This window comes from Myripristis murdjan, chromosome 13 (assembly GCF_902150065.1).
Source record: "Myripristis murdjan chromosome 13, fMyrMur1.1, whole genome shotgun sequence".
NCBI lineage: Eukaryota > Metazoa > Chordata > Actinopteri > Holocentriformes > Holocentridae > Myripristis > Myripristis murdjan.
Genome location: NC_043992.1, coordinates 41,178,866 through 41,198,865, shown reverse-complemented (window position 1 = coordinate 41,198,865; position 20,000 = coordinate 41,178,866). Strand labels below are relative to the sequence as shown.

Below are 20,000 nucleotides of genomic sequence, written 5' to 3'. Positions count from 1 at the left end.
CACAGGTTTAATATTTAGATTTTTTTTTTTTTTTTTTCAGTTTTAAAATTTCTATTTCTCGCTGGGATCATGATCTTTTTACTTCTTATGTTTTACATAATTACTTTTATTTTTTCACAGTTTTTCCAGCTGACACATGGGAACAGTTTCTTAACTTCACTGATTTAAATTGGTTTTTGTTACATTTTTGGATTTAGTTGTAGTTTTTGTTTCCTGTCGTCCGGTGTGTTGCTCAGCGGCACTCAGGCAGGACTGTGTGTGGACACATTGTTGCCTAGCAACCCCGCAGCCCAGCCAGTCAGCCAATCAGCTGTGGCTCTGGACAGAAAGCAGGTGACACTGGGCAGCAGCTACATGCGTGTTAGCGTGTTAGCATGTTAGCATGTTAGCACACAAAAACAACCTGTTCCCTCTGTGATGTCACGGCAGGTTCAGCCAATCAACAGAGCAGAGCAGCTCGTCACACCTCGTCAGACGACAGCGCCGTCGCCACCGGAAACCGAAAGCCCCACGCATGGAGAGGGTATGTACACACACACACACACACACACACACACACACACACACATATCCGAATGCCACTTTGAAGGACATTACATAGACACAGACATGAATTTCCTGACCTACCCTAACCCCAACCATAACGACTACACACCTAATCCTAATCCTAATCCTAACACTAACCTAATCCTAACTTTAACCTCTGACTGCAAAAAGCAGCTTTTTCCAGATGTTGTCACGGTTTTTGGCCCCAGTTGGACAAGTCGTCCCCAGTTACCAGCTGTTAAGTCTGGTGTGTGTACCCAAAAGAAGTCAAACACACACACACACACACACACACACACACACACACACACACACACACACACTGTATTGGCCGACATTCATTCTCAGCAGCCTTTCCTGATCTGAGCCTCAGCCTGAGCCTAGGTTTCAGGTTCCCTTATTCTACGGTTTCCTGAAGCCAACTAGAACAAAGAACGTCTCTCCGTCCTTCAAAGTAAAGACCCGGAGCCTCGGGAGTTCAGGACGACTCGCTCCATCAGAACCCAGAACATCAGAGCTTGTGGCTCCATTCGGTTCCGTTAACTCTGTGGACCATCACCGCTGGCCTGAACCTGAGGAGCTTGTCCTCCCTCAGCCTCGTCCTCAACGTCAGGAGACCAGAGAACAGACAGAACCTGAACGCAACCACAATCAGATCTGGACCGTCTGAAGCAGCGGTGCCCAGCCCCGTCCTCAGTCCTCACCCTCACCCCCCTGTCCTGCAGGTTCATGTCTCAGCTCTGCTCTTTCACACCTGATCAGTGAAGGGCTTCATGCTGATTGGCTGAAACAGATCTACCTGAACAGGCTGTGCGTCAAGGTGCATGGGCCTTAACTGGGTCAGCTGTGCAGGAGCAGAGCTGAAACAACAACCTGCAGGACACGGGGGGGGGGGGCCTTGAGGACTGGGTTGGTCTGAACTAAACGATGTGAACCAAACCGGATCCTCCCACTCTGCAGGGGGAGCTGTAAGTGCAGCCTGGAGAGACCGGATGCTTGGATTTGACCACCACCGGGGTGCAAACGGTGTACAGCGGTCCCTCGTTTATTGCGGGGGTTACGTTCTAAAAATAACCCGCAATAGGCGAAATCCGCGAAGTAGTCAGCTTTATTTTTTACAATTATTCTAGATGTTTTAAGGCTGTAAACCCCCTCACGACACACTTTATACACTTTTCTCAGACAGGCATTAACATTTTCTCACTTTTCTCTCTTGTTTAAACTCTCAAAGTTCAAACCTTCGTAGAAAAATAAGTCCAGGATTATAGAATGAACACATTCTGTACTGTGCAGGAGACACGGCACGGAGGAGACTGACTGACAATGGTCTACAGTCCCTTAGCCAATCAGGACGCAGAACACAATGCACGGGCTCTCCCTTAGCCAATCAGGATGCAGAACACAATGCGTGGGCTCTCCCTTAGCCAATCAGGACGCAGAACACAATGCGCTGTTAAAAAAAAAAAAAAAAAAAAAAGCATGCAAAATTGCACTAAAAAAAATCCGCGAAACTGCGAGGCCGCGAAAGGTGAACCGCGTTATAGCAAGGGACAACTGTACAGCAATAATAGCATTACCACTAGTACTAATAATCCTAATGATAATAACAGTAGTTTTCAAACCGTCATGGACCTGTGGTGATGAGCTGAGCAGGTCAGAGGTCAACACAAGGCCTTCACTCAGGCCGCTCCCAGCAGGCCCACAATAACTACTGATGTTATAAGCAGCTTAGATGATAGAAGCACCATCAGGGCTCCCATCTGTTGCACCACATGCAGATGAAGGTCAAGGGTGGGGTGGTGGGGAGGGGAGGGGGGGGGGGATCCATAAGGCTGGACCAAGTGGACCAAGGCTGGACCGTTTATCAATAATCACAGCTCAGAGTCAGACTGTGAGTTTGTGGCTGAAGCAGCCGCCTCATAATGTTCAGAAACCACACAGCTGATGATTGGCTGTGGAAAGCAAAACGTTTCCCCGCTTAGGGACTATTTTCCCTGGCGGAGGAGGAGGAGGAGGAGGAGGAGGAGGAGGAGGAGGAGGAGGAGGAGGAGGGAGCGTTTCAGTGTGAAAAAGTCCTGAAAAGCCAACAGTGCTGCTGCTTTTAGGAAAACTCATGTGGAGGACTTTATTGGGCTGATGGAAAACTGGAGTGAAGAAAGTGTGAAGGCTCTGAAAGTTCATGTTCATATCGTAGTGGAATGAATGGAGGAAAGGGAGGAGGAGTGATGTGGCAGCTCTGAAAGCCCACTGCTCGCTCTGGGAGGAGAGCAGAGGAACGTTCTGCAGAGGAACCTCTGGACATGCAGAGGAACCTGGAGGTTTAAAGCTGCATGCAGAGCAGGATGCAGACTGCCAGGTGTTGTGTGTGTTTCTATCTGTATATGTGTGTAGTTACTCTGTCACTGATCTGTCCTTCATTCTGCTCTCTGCCTCCTGTCTCCCTCCCTCTCTGCCTGTCTGTCTGCCTGCCTGTCTGTCTGTCAGTCTCTGTCTTTCAGCAGTGTAACTGACTCCACCATGTCGCTCAACATCATCACTGTCACTCTAAACATGGGTGAGTACAGACGGGCTGGGCAGAATAACAGACACACCTCAACACGTCTTCACGTCGGGCCGGGCAGCCAATCACACGGCTCGACCGAATACCCGATTCTGATTGGCCGTTGTCAAACTGCGACCTCGTCGCTGCACCTGTTCATTTCAAATTAACGCTCTTTGTCAAAGAACGCCTCGCTGCTGTGTGTCGTGGGTCAGTGGTTTTCAAAGTGAGGCCCCGGGCCCCCCTAGGGGTCCTTGAAGGGCCTCCGGGGGGTCCTCAGCAAAACGAGGCTGCGTTCAGGCCCCACATGTTTCCAAAGGGGCTACGCGTACCCCCGGTGGTACGTGGAGGTACTACAGGGGCCACAGCTTGAACTGGAAGGTTAGCCAGACCCAGAAGAACCAGTTCATAAGAAAAAACCTGAAGCACAGACTGAGATGTGGCGGCCTCGGGGTTCAAGAGAACCTGCAACCCAGCACTCCATTTCTGTTTGAAACAAAACAAAAAGTTTGAGAGGCACTGATCTGAACCACGGAAAACACCTGTAGGCTAAAGTTAGCACGCTAGCTGCTGCAGGCTAATGTTAGCAAGCTAGCTGCTGTGTGTTGTAGGCTAAAGTTAGCACGCTAGCTGCTGCAGGCTAATGTTAGCAAGCTAGCTGCTGTGTGTTGTAGGGTTAGGATTAGCAAGCTAGCTGCTGCAGGCTAATGTTAGCAAGGTAGCTTCTGCAGGCTAGAGTTAGCACGCTAGCTGCTGCAGGCTAATGTTAGCAAGCTAGCTGCAGTGTGTTGTGGGATAATGTTAGCATGCTAGCTGGCGTATGTTGTAGTGTAACTGCCAAGCTAGCTGCCCCTCCCCTCTTTCCCTCCATCTGCCAGAAGCTTCCAGAAACTCTGAGAGCCTTGGCTCACTTTGCTGTGGAGGAACAGCGCCCTCTTCCTGCTCTGTGCCGTAAAGCAGCACAGCAGATTTCCTGAATAATCCCACCTGCTGACAGAACGCAGAGTCGAGGCCGTCGACCGTAATTGTCCGGTCGGCTGGCAGAGACCTTAGCGGCGTACCTGTGCAGCGGCAGCGGCGTACCTGTGCAGTGGCGTACCTGTGCAGCAGCGTACCTGTGCAGCGGCAGCGGCGTACTTGTGCAGCGGCGTACCTGTGCAGCGGCAGTGGCGTACCTGTGCAGCGGCGTACCTGTGCAGCGGCAGCGGCGTACCTGTGCAGCGCCGTACCTGTGCAGTGGCGTACCTGTGCAGCGGCGTACCTGTGCAGTGGCTGCTTCCAGGTCGCTGTGTCTCCGCCTCTGTCCGTCCCTCAGAGGACGTCCCGGTCTGTTCGGCCTCCAGCGGGTCCTCAGCAAAATAATTTGTTTTTCACTTTAATTTAAATACGTGTGCTAAGTCTGATCCAGCATCACTGATCTTGGTCTGTTTTTATTTTATTAAATATAAAGTGGCCTAATTTGTTTAATCTGTATTTCAGTTCCTGTGAGATTAACGTTTCTGGGCTTCTTCCCATCCGGGCCAGTCGTGCTTAACACTGTTTTTCTGTCTGTCTGTCTGCCTGCCTGTCTCTCTCTCTCTGTTCATCTCTGTGCCTGTCTGTCTGTGTCTATCTCTGTCTGCCTGTCTGTCTCTCTGCCTGTCTGTCTGTCAGAGAGGTATAACTTCCTGGGTATCAGTATTGTGGGTCAGAGTAATGACAGAGGAGACGGAGGGATTTACATCGGCTCTATCATGAAGGGAGGAGCGGTGGCAGCAGATGGACGAATAGAGCCGGGAGACATGTTACTGCAGGTAGCACTGGCAGTAGTACTAGCAGTAATAGTAGTACTTGCAGTAGTAGTATTAGTATTGACAGTGTTTTTTTCCTGTCTGTGTGTCCAGGTGAACGACATCAACTTTGAAAACATGAGTAATGACGACGCCGTGCGAGTACTGAGAGAGATCGTCCACAAGCCAGGGTGAGAGTACCAATACTACTACTACCAATACTACCAATACTACTACCACTACTACTACTACTACTACCAATACTACTACCACTACTACTACTACTACTACTACTACTACTACTACTACCAATACTACTACTACTACTACTACTACTACCAATACTACTACCAATACTACTACTACTACTACTACTACTACCAATACTACTACCAATACTACTACTACTACTACCAATACTACTACCAGTACTACCACTACTACTACCAATACTACTGCTACTACTACTACCAATACTACCAATACTACTACTACTACTACTACCAATACTACTACCAATACTACCAATACTACAACCAATACTACTACTACTACCAATACTACCAATACTACTACCACTACTACTACTACTTCTACTACTACAACTACCAATACTACTACCAATACTACTACTACTACTACCAATACAACCACTACTACTACTACTACTACTACTACCAATACTACTACCACCAATACTACTACTACTACTACCAATACTACTACTACTACTATTGCCACTACTACGACTACTGCTGCTTCTACTACAACAGCTACTACTGCTACTACTACTATTACTACTACTGCTTCTACCACTACCCCTACTACTCTTGTGAAGTACCTTGCAACTGTATTTTTCATGAGGGTTGAGCACTTAGTGTGTGACACAATCACTACTACTGCTACTGCTATTACTACTAGTACTACAGATAATACTAGTGGTACTTCTACTACTACGAGTAGAAGTTATACTACTACTGCTGCTAATAGTACTACTACTACTACACTGCAAAAAGTCAAAATCTTACCAAGATTATTTGTGTAAATGTAATGAGATATTTTGACTAGAAATAAGACATTTTTACTTGAAATAAGACAAATAATCTTGGTAAGATTTTGACTTTTTGCAGTGTACTGCCACTTCTATTACTTCTACTACTACTGCTACTGCTATTACTACTAGTACTACAGATAATATTAGTGGTACTGCTACTACTACGAGTTGAAGTTATACTACTACTGCTGCTACTAGTACCACTACTACTGCCACTTCTATTACTTGTACTACTACTACTGCTGCTATTACTGCTGCTGCTACTACTACTATTAGTACTAGTACCAGGCACTGGTACTACTACTATTACTAATACTTCTAATACTACTACTGCTACGCCTGCCTGTGTGATGCTGTCTTACTTGCTGTCTGTCTGCAGCTCCGTCACATTGACGGTGGCAAAGTGTTGGGATCCAAACCCACGAGGCTGCTTCACCCTGCCAAGGAGTGAGACACACACACACACACACACACACACACACACACACACACATGCACACACACACACACACACTCTCTCTCTCACACACACACACACACACACACACTCATACACAACCACACACGCACAAGTCAAAGTCATTTTTATTTTCATTTAACCACACACTGTCAGGAGTTGTTTCTTGGTGATATATCTTTGTATCATTCATTCATTCATTCATTCATTCAGTTTCCACGTTATCCTGATCAGGGTAGGAGGAATACTCAGACATGTGTGATACAGCTTTGAATTGAATATTTGAATATCCTTATTTTGCTGAGAGATATTTTAATGTTTGTATCGACCCTCCTCAGTCGGACCGGCCCTCTGCTGGCATGTCGTATCGCTGCTATGCTGACGACACACAGATCTATTTCTCTGACAAATTCTCTGTCTTCCCTCAGTGATTAGCAAAAGATTGGATGTCTCTAAATTTCCTCCACCTAACCCTGAAAAAAGATGTTCTTTTGATTGGACCTGATCAAATTGCCAAGGCAGTTGATCAGCCTAAGCGTAAAAAAACTACTGCTAAAAACCTTGGGATGACTTTTGACCAACACGTGACCTTTGACCATATTGCAGAAATTAGAAGTATTTTATCTTCTAAGCATCTGGGTTATTAATTGACAGTCTAGTTTTCTCCTGTTTAGATTACTGTAATTCCCTTTAAACTTACCTCAGCCGCTCCTGCTTACCCCTGCTCGTGCATCCCTCCAGTGGCTTCCTGGGAAATTTTAAATTCAGAATAAATTAGGATTCTGTCGATGATGTAGAAGGCATTGCATGGTCTTGCCCCAAGTTATATTTCTGATCTCATTGTTCCTTATTCTACTTGCCGATGACTCACCTTTTCATACATCTTCATCCTGGACTTGTGTTTCTGTTTTACTGGTTCCTTTTAGTTTGGTCTGTTCTCATGATGCTTTTTGGTTTGTGAAGCACTGTGTAACTGTCTTTTACAAAACACCTGATCTCAGTACGAGCACCAATAATGTTTGTGGACTGTAAGATGAAATTTTATTGATCTGTTGTTGTTGCAGTAACAAACTGTAACAGGATACAGCAAAAACTAGAGCAGAAGAGCTACAGACACACAAAATGAACACACAAGCATGCAAACATGAGTAACCGAGTAACCTGTTCCCCTCCTCATCCAACAGGTGAGCCGGTCCGTCCCATCGACCCTGCTGCCTGGGTGTCCCACACAGCAGCCATGACGGGGGGGCTGCTCCCCCACTACGGTACGACTCCCATGAGACCTTTCACCTCCACATCCTGTCATTTACAGGAAGTCAACCATTAATCATACATCTGCTTGTTTAGTCTTTATTCAGATCTTCATTGGCTGCTGGCACCACACACAGGACAGATAAAGCAACATGATTAGTGTTAAAAGTGCACTTGAGATGGGGCGACCCCAACTGGCAACAAGGTGTAACTGTTTGAAATGTGAGCACTTCCTTACCCAGAAATCCTATGAGATGTGGTCAGTAAACTCAAACTTCTTCCAAATCCGGTGGCACGATTATTATTAGTCAAGGATGCCGATAATTGATATTTAGGGCCAGTATTCGTTTGCAGTAAATTTGAAAATTGTTGGGCAAAAATCACTGGCTTAAAGTAAGTGTGACTTCCCTCTGAGTCGAGGTGGACGTGATCTGCTGTTTTGTTTTCATCTGCATCGCTACGTTTTCCTGATCATGATAACAATCCAACGCCACCCTATGCGCTTTTCAGGCTTGCAGGAAGACCATCACCTCACCATCCACAGTGACATGGCAGCTGTTGCCAAGGCGATGGCCAATCCTGAGTCAGGGCTGGAGGTCCGGGACAGGATGTGGCTGAAGATCACCATCCCCAACGCCTTCATAGGTAAGCAGCAGCTCTGATGTTAGGACATCCTGAGACAAAACTGCATCACTCCCCAGGCTGAAAGGCTTCAGGTCTTCAGGAAGAACTCTGTCAGTTCTAAAGTTTAGCTGGACATCTGACTGCTGGAGTTCCTAACTGCACCTGAAGCTAAGCTCTGAGGATGTCCTAACATGTGCAGTGTACTGTGGGCTTGACCTTCATTCATGTCCTCCATTCGTTGTTTTATTTTGCTCATTTCAGTTTTCACGACTTGGGAACCAGGATTCCACTCAGAATCCCAGTTCCTTCAGTCAAGAAAGTCCCAATTTGCTGATTTGTACCTTTGAAGGCTGAGGAAGATGTGCATCTAGCCATTCTCTGCCTGTCTGTCCTTCTCCCTATCTGCCTGTCTCTATCTGTCTGTCTGTCTGTCAATCTGTACAGGTTCAGACGTGGTTGACTGGCTCTATCATCATGTCGAGGGCTTCACTGACCGCCGTGAAGCTCGGAAATACAGTAGCAACCTGCTGAAGGCCGGATACATCCGCCACACCGTCAACAAGATCACCTTCTCCGAGCAGTGCTACTACGTGTTTGGAGACCTCTGTGGAAGTGAGTGGACCTGCACTGTACAGGAGTCAGACAACAAGTGTAGAGTAAAGGCCGTTTCACACCAAGTCCATGTTTTTCGTATGTGTTTTTTCAGTCAGTCATGTGATAATAACAATCATTATGCACAAAAACCTCGCACAAGTGCTGACTCCCATGTGTTTTATTATTATATTCTCCAAAATTCATGATACAAGACAAAAAGACATGATCGGTTCCATCCAATACTGAGAGGGTCTAAAGAGCAGCGAGGAGCTTAACAGGCCAAATCTAAACTGCGCCGAGGGAAAAGTGGAACCAGCTGATCAAAACAGAAACAGAATGGGCTCATTTCATTTGCTTTCAGCTGTTTCACCTGTTTTCAACCTGTTCCAAAAACTTTGATGACAGACGAAAGGGTCGGAGTTAGTATGTAAACGTGACCGACACAACGTGAGGTGGTATTTATTTTTGAACGTGTGACAATTTTGTACCAAAAATGTGGACTTGGTGTGCAAAGCCTTTGAGACTGGAATGACGTGGAGCTGAGGAGGTCTGAGTTGATCCAGTCCCACATTCGGGCCCTCATGTGTGAGACGATTCAGGGCTCATCAGATCCGGGACTGGAACACTACAACAGTGTCAGTGTCAGTCAAAGTAATTTTCCAAATATCAGCAGATTTATTTTTGCCATGAAAATTTGAAAACAATCTGTTTTTGTTAAAAAGCTCAAGCCCAAATAATTAAAGGCAGATTGAGTAATTCAAAGTTGCCTCCTCCGCCGTGGCTAAGCGAACCGCTGGCAGCCAGTTTTCCTTTCCTAGGATGATGACAGAATGAAAGCCGTCACTGTCCTACGCAAAAGTATTTGGTTCGCCAGCACCTTCCTGTCCAACAGCTCCCAGGCCAGCATCACATCGCTCTTCATCCTCCTCCTCTCCCTCAGAGCTCGCCAGCAGGTGAAAGCCAACCCCAGATGCAGAGCGAGGAACGAGCTTCGTCCGCTCACTGTTTCTCTTCGGCACATTTCCTTGTTTCTGTGTCTGCAATTTTCGTAGCGCTCTATCAAATGTGTTGCTATTGATCTGGCACCGTGCTGTGCTGTGGTTGGCTGGGAGTTTGTTACGACCCGGCCTAGAGGACACCCTGGGACAACATGAACAAAAGAGACTCCATTCTTCTCAGTTCCCAAGAATCACCATCAACAAACCAACAAACAAAAAAAACCTTATATAACCAACCTAAACTGACCTCACCTAATCAAAAGACACAGAAAACAAAAGGCTAACCCAACTGCACACACACAGTCAGGAAAGAAAATACAGCACTTACAGGTACACACAAAATGTCCAATAACAGAGCTCCTCACCTGCTGCCCAGAGACTGATGCCCACAAGAGTCCTGAGTTTGGCAAAACAAGAAAATCCAGGTAGAGGGCAGGGTCTCTGCAGACACACACACCAACACACACTTCTAGTGGATGGAGAGGATTGGTTTGTTCATGCTCATTCTGTCTTTAGTAACTCCACCTGTGTGCTGCTTTCAGACATGGCCATCCTGTCGCTGCTGGATCATGAAGTAGGAGGAGGAGGAGGAGGAGGAGGAGGAGGAGGAGGAGGAGGCGGCTCAGACCAGGACTCGCTGGCTGCTCTGTCCCATCCTGCAGCCTCGGGCCCCCAGTGGCCCCCAGCCTTCCCCTACCAGTACCCCATCCCCCACCCATACAGCTCCCCCCATGTCCTCCACCAGCTCCCCGGCTGGGGAGGAGCAGGAGGAGGAGGAGGAGGAGGAGGAAGCCAGCACAGTGACGGTGACAGCATCTCTTCCTCTTTTCTTTACCACACTGACATTTATGTTAAGATTTATGCAGATTTATGCAGATTTATGCAGATTTACGCTGTGTTCAGACCAAATGTGAGCTGAATCATCGCATTGCAGACTCACACAAATACAGTCGCTCAAGTTGAAAATGTGCAACACGGAAATTCACGTCATTTGCATCACCCGGTGTGAATTCACGTCTTTGCATTGACTGCATATGTGTTTGCGCCACGTGAAAAACTTGTTTCTGAGGGCACAGTTTTAGGCTGAGCTGCGCCCGAGACCGAGCGCCTCCAGAGTTGGACCAAAGCCACCAGTGGTGCCGTGATGGCGTCACAGTGCTTTATCATCATTCATTGGTCCAAGGGAAATTGAACAGCTCTGAAACAGGAAGTCCCTACAGAGGCACTTGTGAAATTTGTATCATAGTTGAGAATTCATCCATTGAGGCTTCTAAGTTCAGTGGGAATAGCCGCCCACAGACGCCATGACATGATCAACGTTCTGTATTCGTTACTCATGGTTTGATGATCCCCGATGGTTCAGTGTGGTCCAGGGGTTTGGATGACACTGAAAGTTGTTGGGTTTGGCTATAAACTGTTTGGCTGACTACCGTGTCATTAACAAAATCAATAATCCCAATCAAACGTTCCCCAAAATAAACAGGCCTTTTCATCTGATTCAAATGAGTAGAGATTAATGAATTCACCAAGCTAACAAACGTTAAACCAAATAAAAATAACCAAAAAACACGCAGCGGTTGAAGACTGTATCTCCGAGGTGTCTGCTGCCGCCAGCTAACCTCAGCAGCATGAATTTGTCAGTTTTATCTTGTAAACTTACCTTTTTAATCTCAGAGAATACCCACGTTTTTTTTTTTTTTCTCAAATGGTTTTAACTTGCCTCTCTGACCTCTTTAACAGGAAGTCACAGCAGTGGATCAAACCAGAGCGGCGGTCAGAAGGAGGTGGGAGGAGCCGGAGGAGGAGCCGGAGGAGGAGCAGGAGGCGAATCCAAGTCAGCAGGAGGCGAATCAGAGTCCACTAAACAGGAAGTGAATGTGACGAGCAGCGAACAAGCGGAGGCCGCGGAGCTTCCGGGTGACGACAGCGCTCAGTGCCCCTCCTCTGGTCTCCATGGTAACAGTGACTCCGCCCCGCTGCCAGCCTCCCCGCCCGAAGGTCGCGACCTTTCCTCTGTCCCGCCCGAAATCACCGCCTCCCGCCAGTCTTTCCGCCTGGCCATGGGAAACCCCAGCGAGTTCTTTGTGGATGTCATGTGACCCTGTGGCGATGATGTCACTGCAGGTCAGGTGATGGTGGGAGTAACAAACAACAACAACAACAACAACAACAACAACAACAACAACAACTAACGGTCCAGGTTTCCAAAAGGACTGCTTTGTACAGTTTTCTGCTAAAAGGATAAAAGATTCATACCGAATTATTTCTTAGTAAGTTTAATATATCAAGCTTGTCATGCCAAAAGTGTGTAAGACGTCACTGTGTGTGTGAGAGAGAGAGAGAGAGAGAGAGAGAGAGAGAGAGAGAGAAAGAAGGTGGGGGTGGGTTGGCTAAAATACATGTGAACTTGTTTCCAGCTGCTTGAACTGGTATATTTTATATTTCCAACAGTTTCAGGCTTCAGAGGTCAGAGGTCTTGTTGTTAGCCTAGCCCCGCTAACACCCTGCTAGTGAAAACTGAAAAATGTCTTTGATCAGATCCTCCCTGGGTTAGGGTTAGGGTTAGGATTAATGGGATTAGGATTAGGGTTAGTGTTTAGAAAAGTCTTCCCTGAGTCCCAAGCAGACTTTAGTCTTTACTGTCTGTGATGTCACGTCGCCCGGGGCAGGGCGTTAGCGGGGCGAGGCTAACAGCAGGCAGCTACATGAGCTAGCACCCTGGATCAGAGCTGTGTTGACTATCTCTGTCCACATCTGGGATTATGGATCCAGCAGATTTCATCTGCGGGGAAAATCCCTGTTGTTCCCACATGGTCATCCTGTCAGTGTGTGATTGAAAGCTGGTGTTTAAAACTTGGATGTTTTTGTCAGACTGGATCCATCCCCAGATAGCAAAATACAGTGATTCAACGTTGAATTTTGGTCAAATTGGTTATTTTTGGTTGAGGTTGATAAATCTATGTTGATTCAATGTTTAATTACAGCTGCCATTTCAACATTTGAAAAAATGTTGTTGAATCAGCATTGTATAGATGCTGGTTTTTCAATGTTGAAATGTCAACATTAAATAGACATGGTTTCAATGTATGGTATGCTGTGCATCTGTGCCCCCGCCCCCCACCCCCGCAGGGGTAGGCGTGCCGTGGGAAGCTCGCGAGACCTGCTCTCTCCTGAGACTGCAGGAGACCCAAAAGAGTAAAGTGGGGCGGCACGGTGGTGCAGTGGTTAGCACTGTCGCCTCACAGTGAGAAGGTCCTGGGTTCGATTCCCACCCAAGGTCCTTTCTGTGTGGAGTTTGCATGTTGTCCCCGTGTCTGCGTGGGTTTCCTCCCACCGTCCAAAGACATGCAGGTCAGGTGAATTGGAGAAGCTAAATTGCCCCTAGGTGTGACTGTGTGTGTGAATGTCAGTGTCTGTCTGTCTGTCTGCCCTGCGATGGACTGGCAACCTGTACAGGGTGTTTCACTGCCTTCACCCTATGAGCGCTGGGATAGGCTCCAGCAACCCTCCCGCCCTGCGACCCTAGTGAGGATAAGCGGTTTAGAAGATGGATGAATGAATGAATGAAGAGTAAAGTGATTGTTTTGGGCTTGAATGAGGCGCATTTAAAACCTACAGATGAAGGTTGAAAAGTGATGTAATGGTCCTTTAATAATAACATTGTTGCAATGTAGAATCAATGTAATTTCAATGCATTTATAGATGAATCAATATTGATTCAATGTTCGGATTGATTGACTATTCTACATTATTTCAATGTTGAACATAATGTAGTTGAATAAATATTGAATTAATGTTGAGACTGATTAAAAATTCAACATTATTTCAATGTTGATCATAACGAGCGCTTTCAATGTTATTTTCAACGTCTGACATCAACGTTGATTCAATCTTAAGCCATGACCATATCTCAATGTTGATTCAATGCATTTTTGCTTTCTGGGTCAGTTCTGCTGCAGCTTCTTGCTAACAAACAGCTAAAGGCTAACAGTGCAGCACGTTAAACACGTGGCTGTTCTGGGATGAATTTACCACTACAGACATGCTAGCTGCTGCTGGCTAGCAGCTAGCATGTCTGTTTGTGTGTCTGATCTTTGCTCAAGACTAAAACTAAAGTTTTAGGAGGAGAATCACAGCTCAGCATGGGGCGCTAACCACCCAGCTGTTAGCCATCAGCCTGAGGGGTTTCAGGCTGTAGAAAATGTGTGAGAAATAATTTTTGTCCAAATCTCATGAATTATTTTGAAGGAATTGGGAAAACTACATTCACATCTCTCAGAGACTAATGTTTTTTTTTTTTTTTTTTTTTTTTTTTTTTTAAATCTGTAAGTCTGTAAAATGCAAACAAGTCAGAGACAAATGGCAGCGTAACTGTGAGTCTGTTGTGATCCCCTCCACTTTGTTTGCTTTCTGTCCATTTAATTTGAACTGACTCAGTTTTTATTTGAATGCATGTGGACACCAGGACCAGCTGATAGACTGTCATGTTCTCAGAGTTCAGTTCATATTTCATACAGATCAGCACCGCTGCAGGGAGCCAGGGCTCACAGGTGATAATACTGGGAGAAAAAACTCTGAGATTACAGCTGTAACTTTACAAGAAAAACTCACAAATTTATGAGGAAAAATATGAAAATTCTGAGATTATAAAGTTATACATTTATGAGAAGAAAAAATAAAACAGACCCCCCCCACACACAGCGGCATTAATCAGCCGTCATTAGCAGGACCGCCTTCTGGTAAATTTGGGTTTTTTTTTTTTTTGGCGAGGCTTAAGGATAGCTGTGTTGGTCCCACTCCTTCAGCACTTTACTCCAAAACAACATATCTCAAACTCCTGGGCTGATGGCCATCAAAACGGATGAGCAGCTTCTTCCCCAGAGGATGAGCCCTGCCCGGCTTGGCGACCCTGAGGTCCTTCCTGCACTGCCACCCTCAGGCCACAAAGTCCAAATCTGATTTTTGAGACTGTTTTTGAGAGGAAAATGTACCTGCTCCATTTCCAGCTCAGTGACCGTCGGCATCACCTGAGCCACGCCCACCGTTCCTGAAAGGACACTGATTGGTCCAGCCGTTTTATGCCTTCCAATCTAACGGTTCATTATTTCTTATCATTTTTTTTTTTTTTTTTTTTTTTTTTATCATTTCTATCCATATTTCTGTGTATGTACGTTGCATTCTACTGTTTGATGTGTGTAAATCTGATCTGGTCCTCTAGGATGCAGTTTGTGTTTATATATTATGTATATTCATAAAATATTTGAGATATTTGGTTATTAAGTGAAGCTGGATAAAGTGAGCAGGTCAGTTTAAGGCTCTATCAGAAAAAGAGAAACTGGTTTAATTTATGAACATAGTTTTATTGTCTGACCACGACTTCGCTGTCTGTCTTTACTCTGAGTTTAAAGGAGAAAACTGCTTGATAAAAAAATAAAAACTAATGTCTAATATATGTTGTGTGCTGTGAGACAAATCTCCCACAATACTGGGACGTGTAAACAGCAGTGACATCACCGCGCGCATGGAAACGTTCACAGTTACTGGAACAGACGCTTTGACCTTTAAAGTAAATTGTTAGAACAACACACAGGAAAGAAATCAGCCGGGAGCTCATCAAGACCCCATGCTGACACGCTGTCCAGTGTCTGTGGACAGGCACTGCGAATGTCCCGGTGGCTCACCTGGTAGAGCGCGTCCCACCTGTCGAGGCTGAGTCCTGACCGCAGCATCCTGGGTTTGAATCCGACCTCGGGCCCGTCTCTCTCCCCTGCCTGTCCTGTCTCTCTCTATAAAGAAATAAAGGAAAAAAAATATTCAGTTTCATGTGAGGAGAGAGAGACGTCTCGGCCCTGCAGTCACACACACAGACAGAGAGTGCGCAGCACAGAGTCACCACTAGGTGGCAACATAACTCCAGTATTGTCCCAGTATGAATGGACAGTTTCATGCTGGAGTTCACTGGCGGTGTGTTGAAGAGTTCGGCTGCTCATCAGCAGGAAAAACTATTTAACACAAACTTTAACAATTCAAGTCAAGTCAGCCTGTGTGTCTGTCCTGAAACAAACAAACAAACAAACAAACAAACAAACCAAAATAAACTGAAAGGTTGCTAAATGTGGAGCCAGAAACACAATTTTGCTGAAAAATATGTATTTTGCAAACGCATGTCCTCGTGTGCCTGTTTAAAAAGGCTTTAAGGTCTAATGCAGTTTTGAATGGGCATGCCCAAACTGTCTGGAGAAGAAAAACAGTTTCCCTAAACCTTTTCCCCGGGCTGTTATATTAGTTACAAAGCAGGGAAACTGCCACTTTCCCTTTTTATCACCGACAATAAACCTGCAGCCAAAATGACTGGAGACGTTTCCTCCCTGTCGTGCCGGTCCCGTTAGTCTAGTCTATATTCTGATATGCAATTTCAAGCCTTTGCTAAATATAAAATACAATTTTTAAGAAATCAAAAATAAATTTTTATTGAAAATTTTTATTTATTAATGTATTAAAAATAATTTTACAGTTTTTCTCGATGGCTCACACATGATAACTCAACACTCCTTTAGACACTGAGTCTCAGCTTTCACACTTGATCCACACGTGGTGAGCTTTATTGTGAAAAACTCTAGACACAAACCCCTTCATTTAGTGATTGATTGACTGATTGATTGATTGATTTTTTACAGTGCATTTACTTTTACACTCAGTTTGAGTTTATCGCACTACAGTAAAAAATCTGAAAATGTTAACACGTATTATGTCTCCATCTGTGTGTGTGTGTGTGTGTGTGTGTGTTCAGACTGAGGATCCCGCGGTTTTGAGATGGAAGTTTCAAGTTTGTGAAGACGAATTTTGTCATTTATTTGTGGTCGGCGAATTTTGGAAACCGGAGAATAATTTGCACAAAACTAGTCTGACGCAAAAAAAAAAAAAAAAAAAACGTATTCAATAATGCAGCTTTTATTTTGAAAAACGTCGACAGGAAGTCAAAAAATCCATTGAGAGAGAGAGAGAGAGAGAGAGAGAGAGAGAGAGAGAGAGAGAGTCCAGCTGATCAGTGAACTTCATGATGAGGTGAGTGAGCCGCTTCTGCAACACAAATAACAGAAAAACAAACTGCGGGTTTAGTCCTGTGGTTTCTCTGTGATACTCCTATAATATTCCTATAATATCTAACCCTAAGCACTGCTGCTTTGTGTCTGTGCGGCTCGGCACTGACTTCAGGCTGTGTGTGTGTGTGTGTGTGTGTGTGTGTGTGTGTGTGTGTGTGTGTGTGTGTGTGTGTGTGTGTCGGTGTGTGTGTGTCGGTGTGTCAAGCTCACACCGCTGCCGGGATGTTTCTGCAGAAAGTTTGCTCGGTTTTGAGGTTATTGCGGGATTGTGCGGGACGTTTCCTTCACGCACAATGAGAGGACACTCCACACTGGGCTCTGCTGGCTCCTCTGTGGGGGTTTGATGCATTAAATCCCTTTTTTTAAAAAATGCTTTGCATAAGAACAATAAGGCAGCCGCTGAGTGAGTTTAATGTCCGCGAGTGACTCGATAGAAAAGAAACGCGGATGATCTGCAAAATGTGATGAAAACTTTGATAATTATCGTCCAGCTGAAGCCAAATCCTGATTCACTGATGTGGTGAAATCCTGTAGTAACATAAACATGCATACAGGACACTGTTTACAGGCAAGGCGGGTTAATTTGCACAGCACCTCTCGTACACAAAGCAATTCAATGAGCTTTACAGAGGCACAGAGACACAGGAAGAAAATAAAATACTCTGAAAACATGAAAAGTTTAAAATCCATGAAAGCAGAAAAATTACAATAATAGAAACAAAGGAGGAAAAAACCAACTGTTGTTACACTATGATCATGTAATACAATATAATCTATAGTCCTGTGTGTTCCTGGCCTGTCTGTATAGACACATGCACCCAGAAAATAATTAGTTTACTGACTAGCATCTGAAAACAGACGGCTGATCCTGATGGAAAAAAAAAACATTTTGCACATTTCAGTGAAAAGTAAAAAAAAAAAAAAAAAAAAAAAAAAAAAGTAAAATGGAGAGGCGTTTTATTGTCAGAGTCATGAACTTGTATTGTCTTTGACCCGGAGTCACCAGGCTCTCCTGACAGCGTACCAGTCACCCACTGCAAAAAACACGACCCGGGGTCACCATCAGCTGCAGCTCGTCCTCCTGGGGGCGCTGCAGCCCAAATCCATGTGGTGTCAAATCCATATTGATTTTAGAAAGTGTGATTCCCATCAGATTTATACAGATGCGTCTCAGTCTCTGGACGCTCAAGTCAGCTTTCTTACTGTTGGGATCCTCTCTTCCACCCGACTCGAGCTTCTTTTCTAGTTTCCAAGCGGCTCAGTGTTGCTGCTCAGCTGAAAGTGACTGAGCAGCAAACAGCAGCTCTGAGGTCAGTGCTGCAGGTCTCTCTGCTGTCTGAAGCTCATCATCAGACAGTGATGGTGGCCTCCATAGGGGGCGCCGGCGAGCGTCCGTTCTGCTTGTCCCACACACAGGGACGCTGCTTCACCTCAGGGAGCTCAGATGGAGTCCTGATCTGCTCGGGAGCTTTCACTCCGTCTCCTTCCTTCTTACCTGGAGAATCCTCCATTAGAACAGCAGCCCACCAAGGTGGGACACACCTGGCTGTTAAAGGGGACGGGAGACGGCCTCTGATTGGTTCACTGCATGTTACGCCCAAAACACAGCCATGATTATTACCCCCTCCCTGGCTCTATAATTTCTTTTTTCCCCACAATGGCCCTAATATGCCGTCATAGAAAGCTGCATCATCAGCATTCGTAGTTACTCACGCCTACATCGTTACCGTAGCAACCCATGCAGAAAGGCTGCTGATGTCTGGACACACCCATCTGATCTGATCACTTGCTGATATCAGTGTGGACCGTCTGTCTTGAAGATCTGACCCGATAAACCGACCTGATCTGCCTGCAGGCCGAACGAGGCCGCAGTCCGCTCATGAATGCTCTTCGTCCTCCAGGATTTTCCTCCTCCTCTCATTGGTCCTTGCTGCGGTCGACGCCCAGCTGATCTCTCTGAACGCCATGTACGGGAGCCTGCAGTCGCCAAACTTCCCGGAGCCGTACCCGAGAGAGACGGAGCTGCGCTGGAACATCAGCGTGCCCGACGGCTTCCAGGTCCAACTCTACTTCAGCCACTTCGAGCTGGAGCCCTCCTACCTCTGTGAGTACGACTACGTCAAGGTAAGACCGCAAGGGATCATGGGTACCTCCTTACCCCGTCCACCTCCTTACTGCGACCTCCTCCTTACCCCGACCTCCTTACCCCGTCCACCTCCTTACCTTGACCTCCTTATCTCGACCACCTCTTTACCCCGACCTCCTCCTTACCCCAACCACCTCCTTACTGCGACCTCCTCCTCACCCCGACCTCCTTACCCCGTCCACCTCCTTACTGCGACCTCCTCCTTACCCCGACCTCCTTACTGCGACATCCTCCTTACCCCGACCTCCTTACCCCGGCCACCTCCTTACTGCGACCTCCTCCTTACCCCGACCTCCTTACCCCGACCACCTCCTTACCCGGACCTCCTCCTTACTCCGACCTCCTCCTTACCCCGACCTCCTCCTTACTGTGACCTCCTCCTTACCGCGACCTCCTCCTTACCCCGACCTCCTTATCTCGACCACCTCTTTACCCCGACCTCCTCCTTACCCCGACCTCCTCCTTACCCCGACCTCCTCCATACCCCGACCACCTCCTTACCTCGACCTCCTTACCCCGACCACCTCCTTACCCCGACCACCTCCTTACCCCGACCTCCTCCTTACCCCGACCTCCTCCTTACCCCGACCTCCTTATCTCGACCACCTCCTTACCCCGACCTCCTCCTTACCCCGACCTCCTCCTTACCCCGACCTCCTTATCTCGACCACCTCCTTACTGTGACCTCCTCCTTACCCCGACCTCCTCCTTACTGTGACCTCCTCCTTACCCCGACCTCCGTATCTCGACCACCTCTTTACCCCGACCTCCTCCTTACCCTGACCACCTCCTTACCGCGACCTCCTCCTTACCCTGACCACCTCTTTACCCCGACCTCCTCTTTACCCCGACCTCCTCCTTACCGCAACCTCCTCCTTACCTCAACCACCTCCTTACCTCGACCTCCTCCTTACCCCGA

General features: G+C 46.5%; 3 protein-coding genes across 3 annotated transcripts in view; all 3 read left to right on the top strand.

The window, feature by feature from the left end:
- Positions 1-12,703, top strand: part of dvl3b (dishevelled segment polarity protein 3b) — a 24,300-nt gene extending 11,597 nt beyond the window's left edge. The window contains exons 6-15 of the mRNA XM_030066593.1: positions 430-523; positions 3,031-3,100; positions 4,739-4,878; positions 4,969-5,045; positions 6,288-6,355; positions 7,550-7,630; positions 8,127-8,261; positions 8,685-8,852; positions 10,375-10,638; positions 11,573-12,703. Coding sequence (XP_029922453.1) covers positions 430-523; positions 3,031-3,100; positions 4,739-4,878; positions 4,969-5,045; positions 6,288-6,355; positions 7,550-7,630; positions 8,127-8,261; positions 8,685-8,852; positions 10,375-10,638; positions 11,573-11,931 — 1,456 coding nt within the window. The 3' untranslated portion in view covers positions 11,932-12,703. The remainder of the gene's footprint in view (positions 1-429; positions 524-3,030; positions 3,101-4,738; positions 4,879-4,968; positions 5,046-6,287; positions 6,356-7,549; positions 7,631-8,126; positions 8,262-8,684; positions 8,853-10,374; positions 10,639-11,572) is intronic.
- The window catches only part of LOC115369788 (NACHT, LRR and PYD domains-containing protein 12-like), a 322,926-nt gene that overhangs the window by 193,508 nt on the left and 109,418 nt on the right, over positions 1-20,000 (top strand). The gene's annotated exons all lie outside the window — the stretch shown is intronic.
- Positions 16,863-20,000, top strand: part of masp1 (MBL associated serine protease 1) — a 28,577-nt gene continuing 25,439 nt past the window's right edge. Inside the window, exons 1-2 of the mRNA XM_030066549.1 lie at positions 16,863-16,897; positions 18,837-19,059. Of these exons, the coding sequence (XP_029922409.1) occupies positions 16,890-16,897; positions 18,837-19,059 (231 nt within the window). The 5' untranslated portion in view covers positions 16,863-16,889. The remainder of the gene's footprint in view (positions 16,898-18,836; positions 19,060-20,000) is intronic.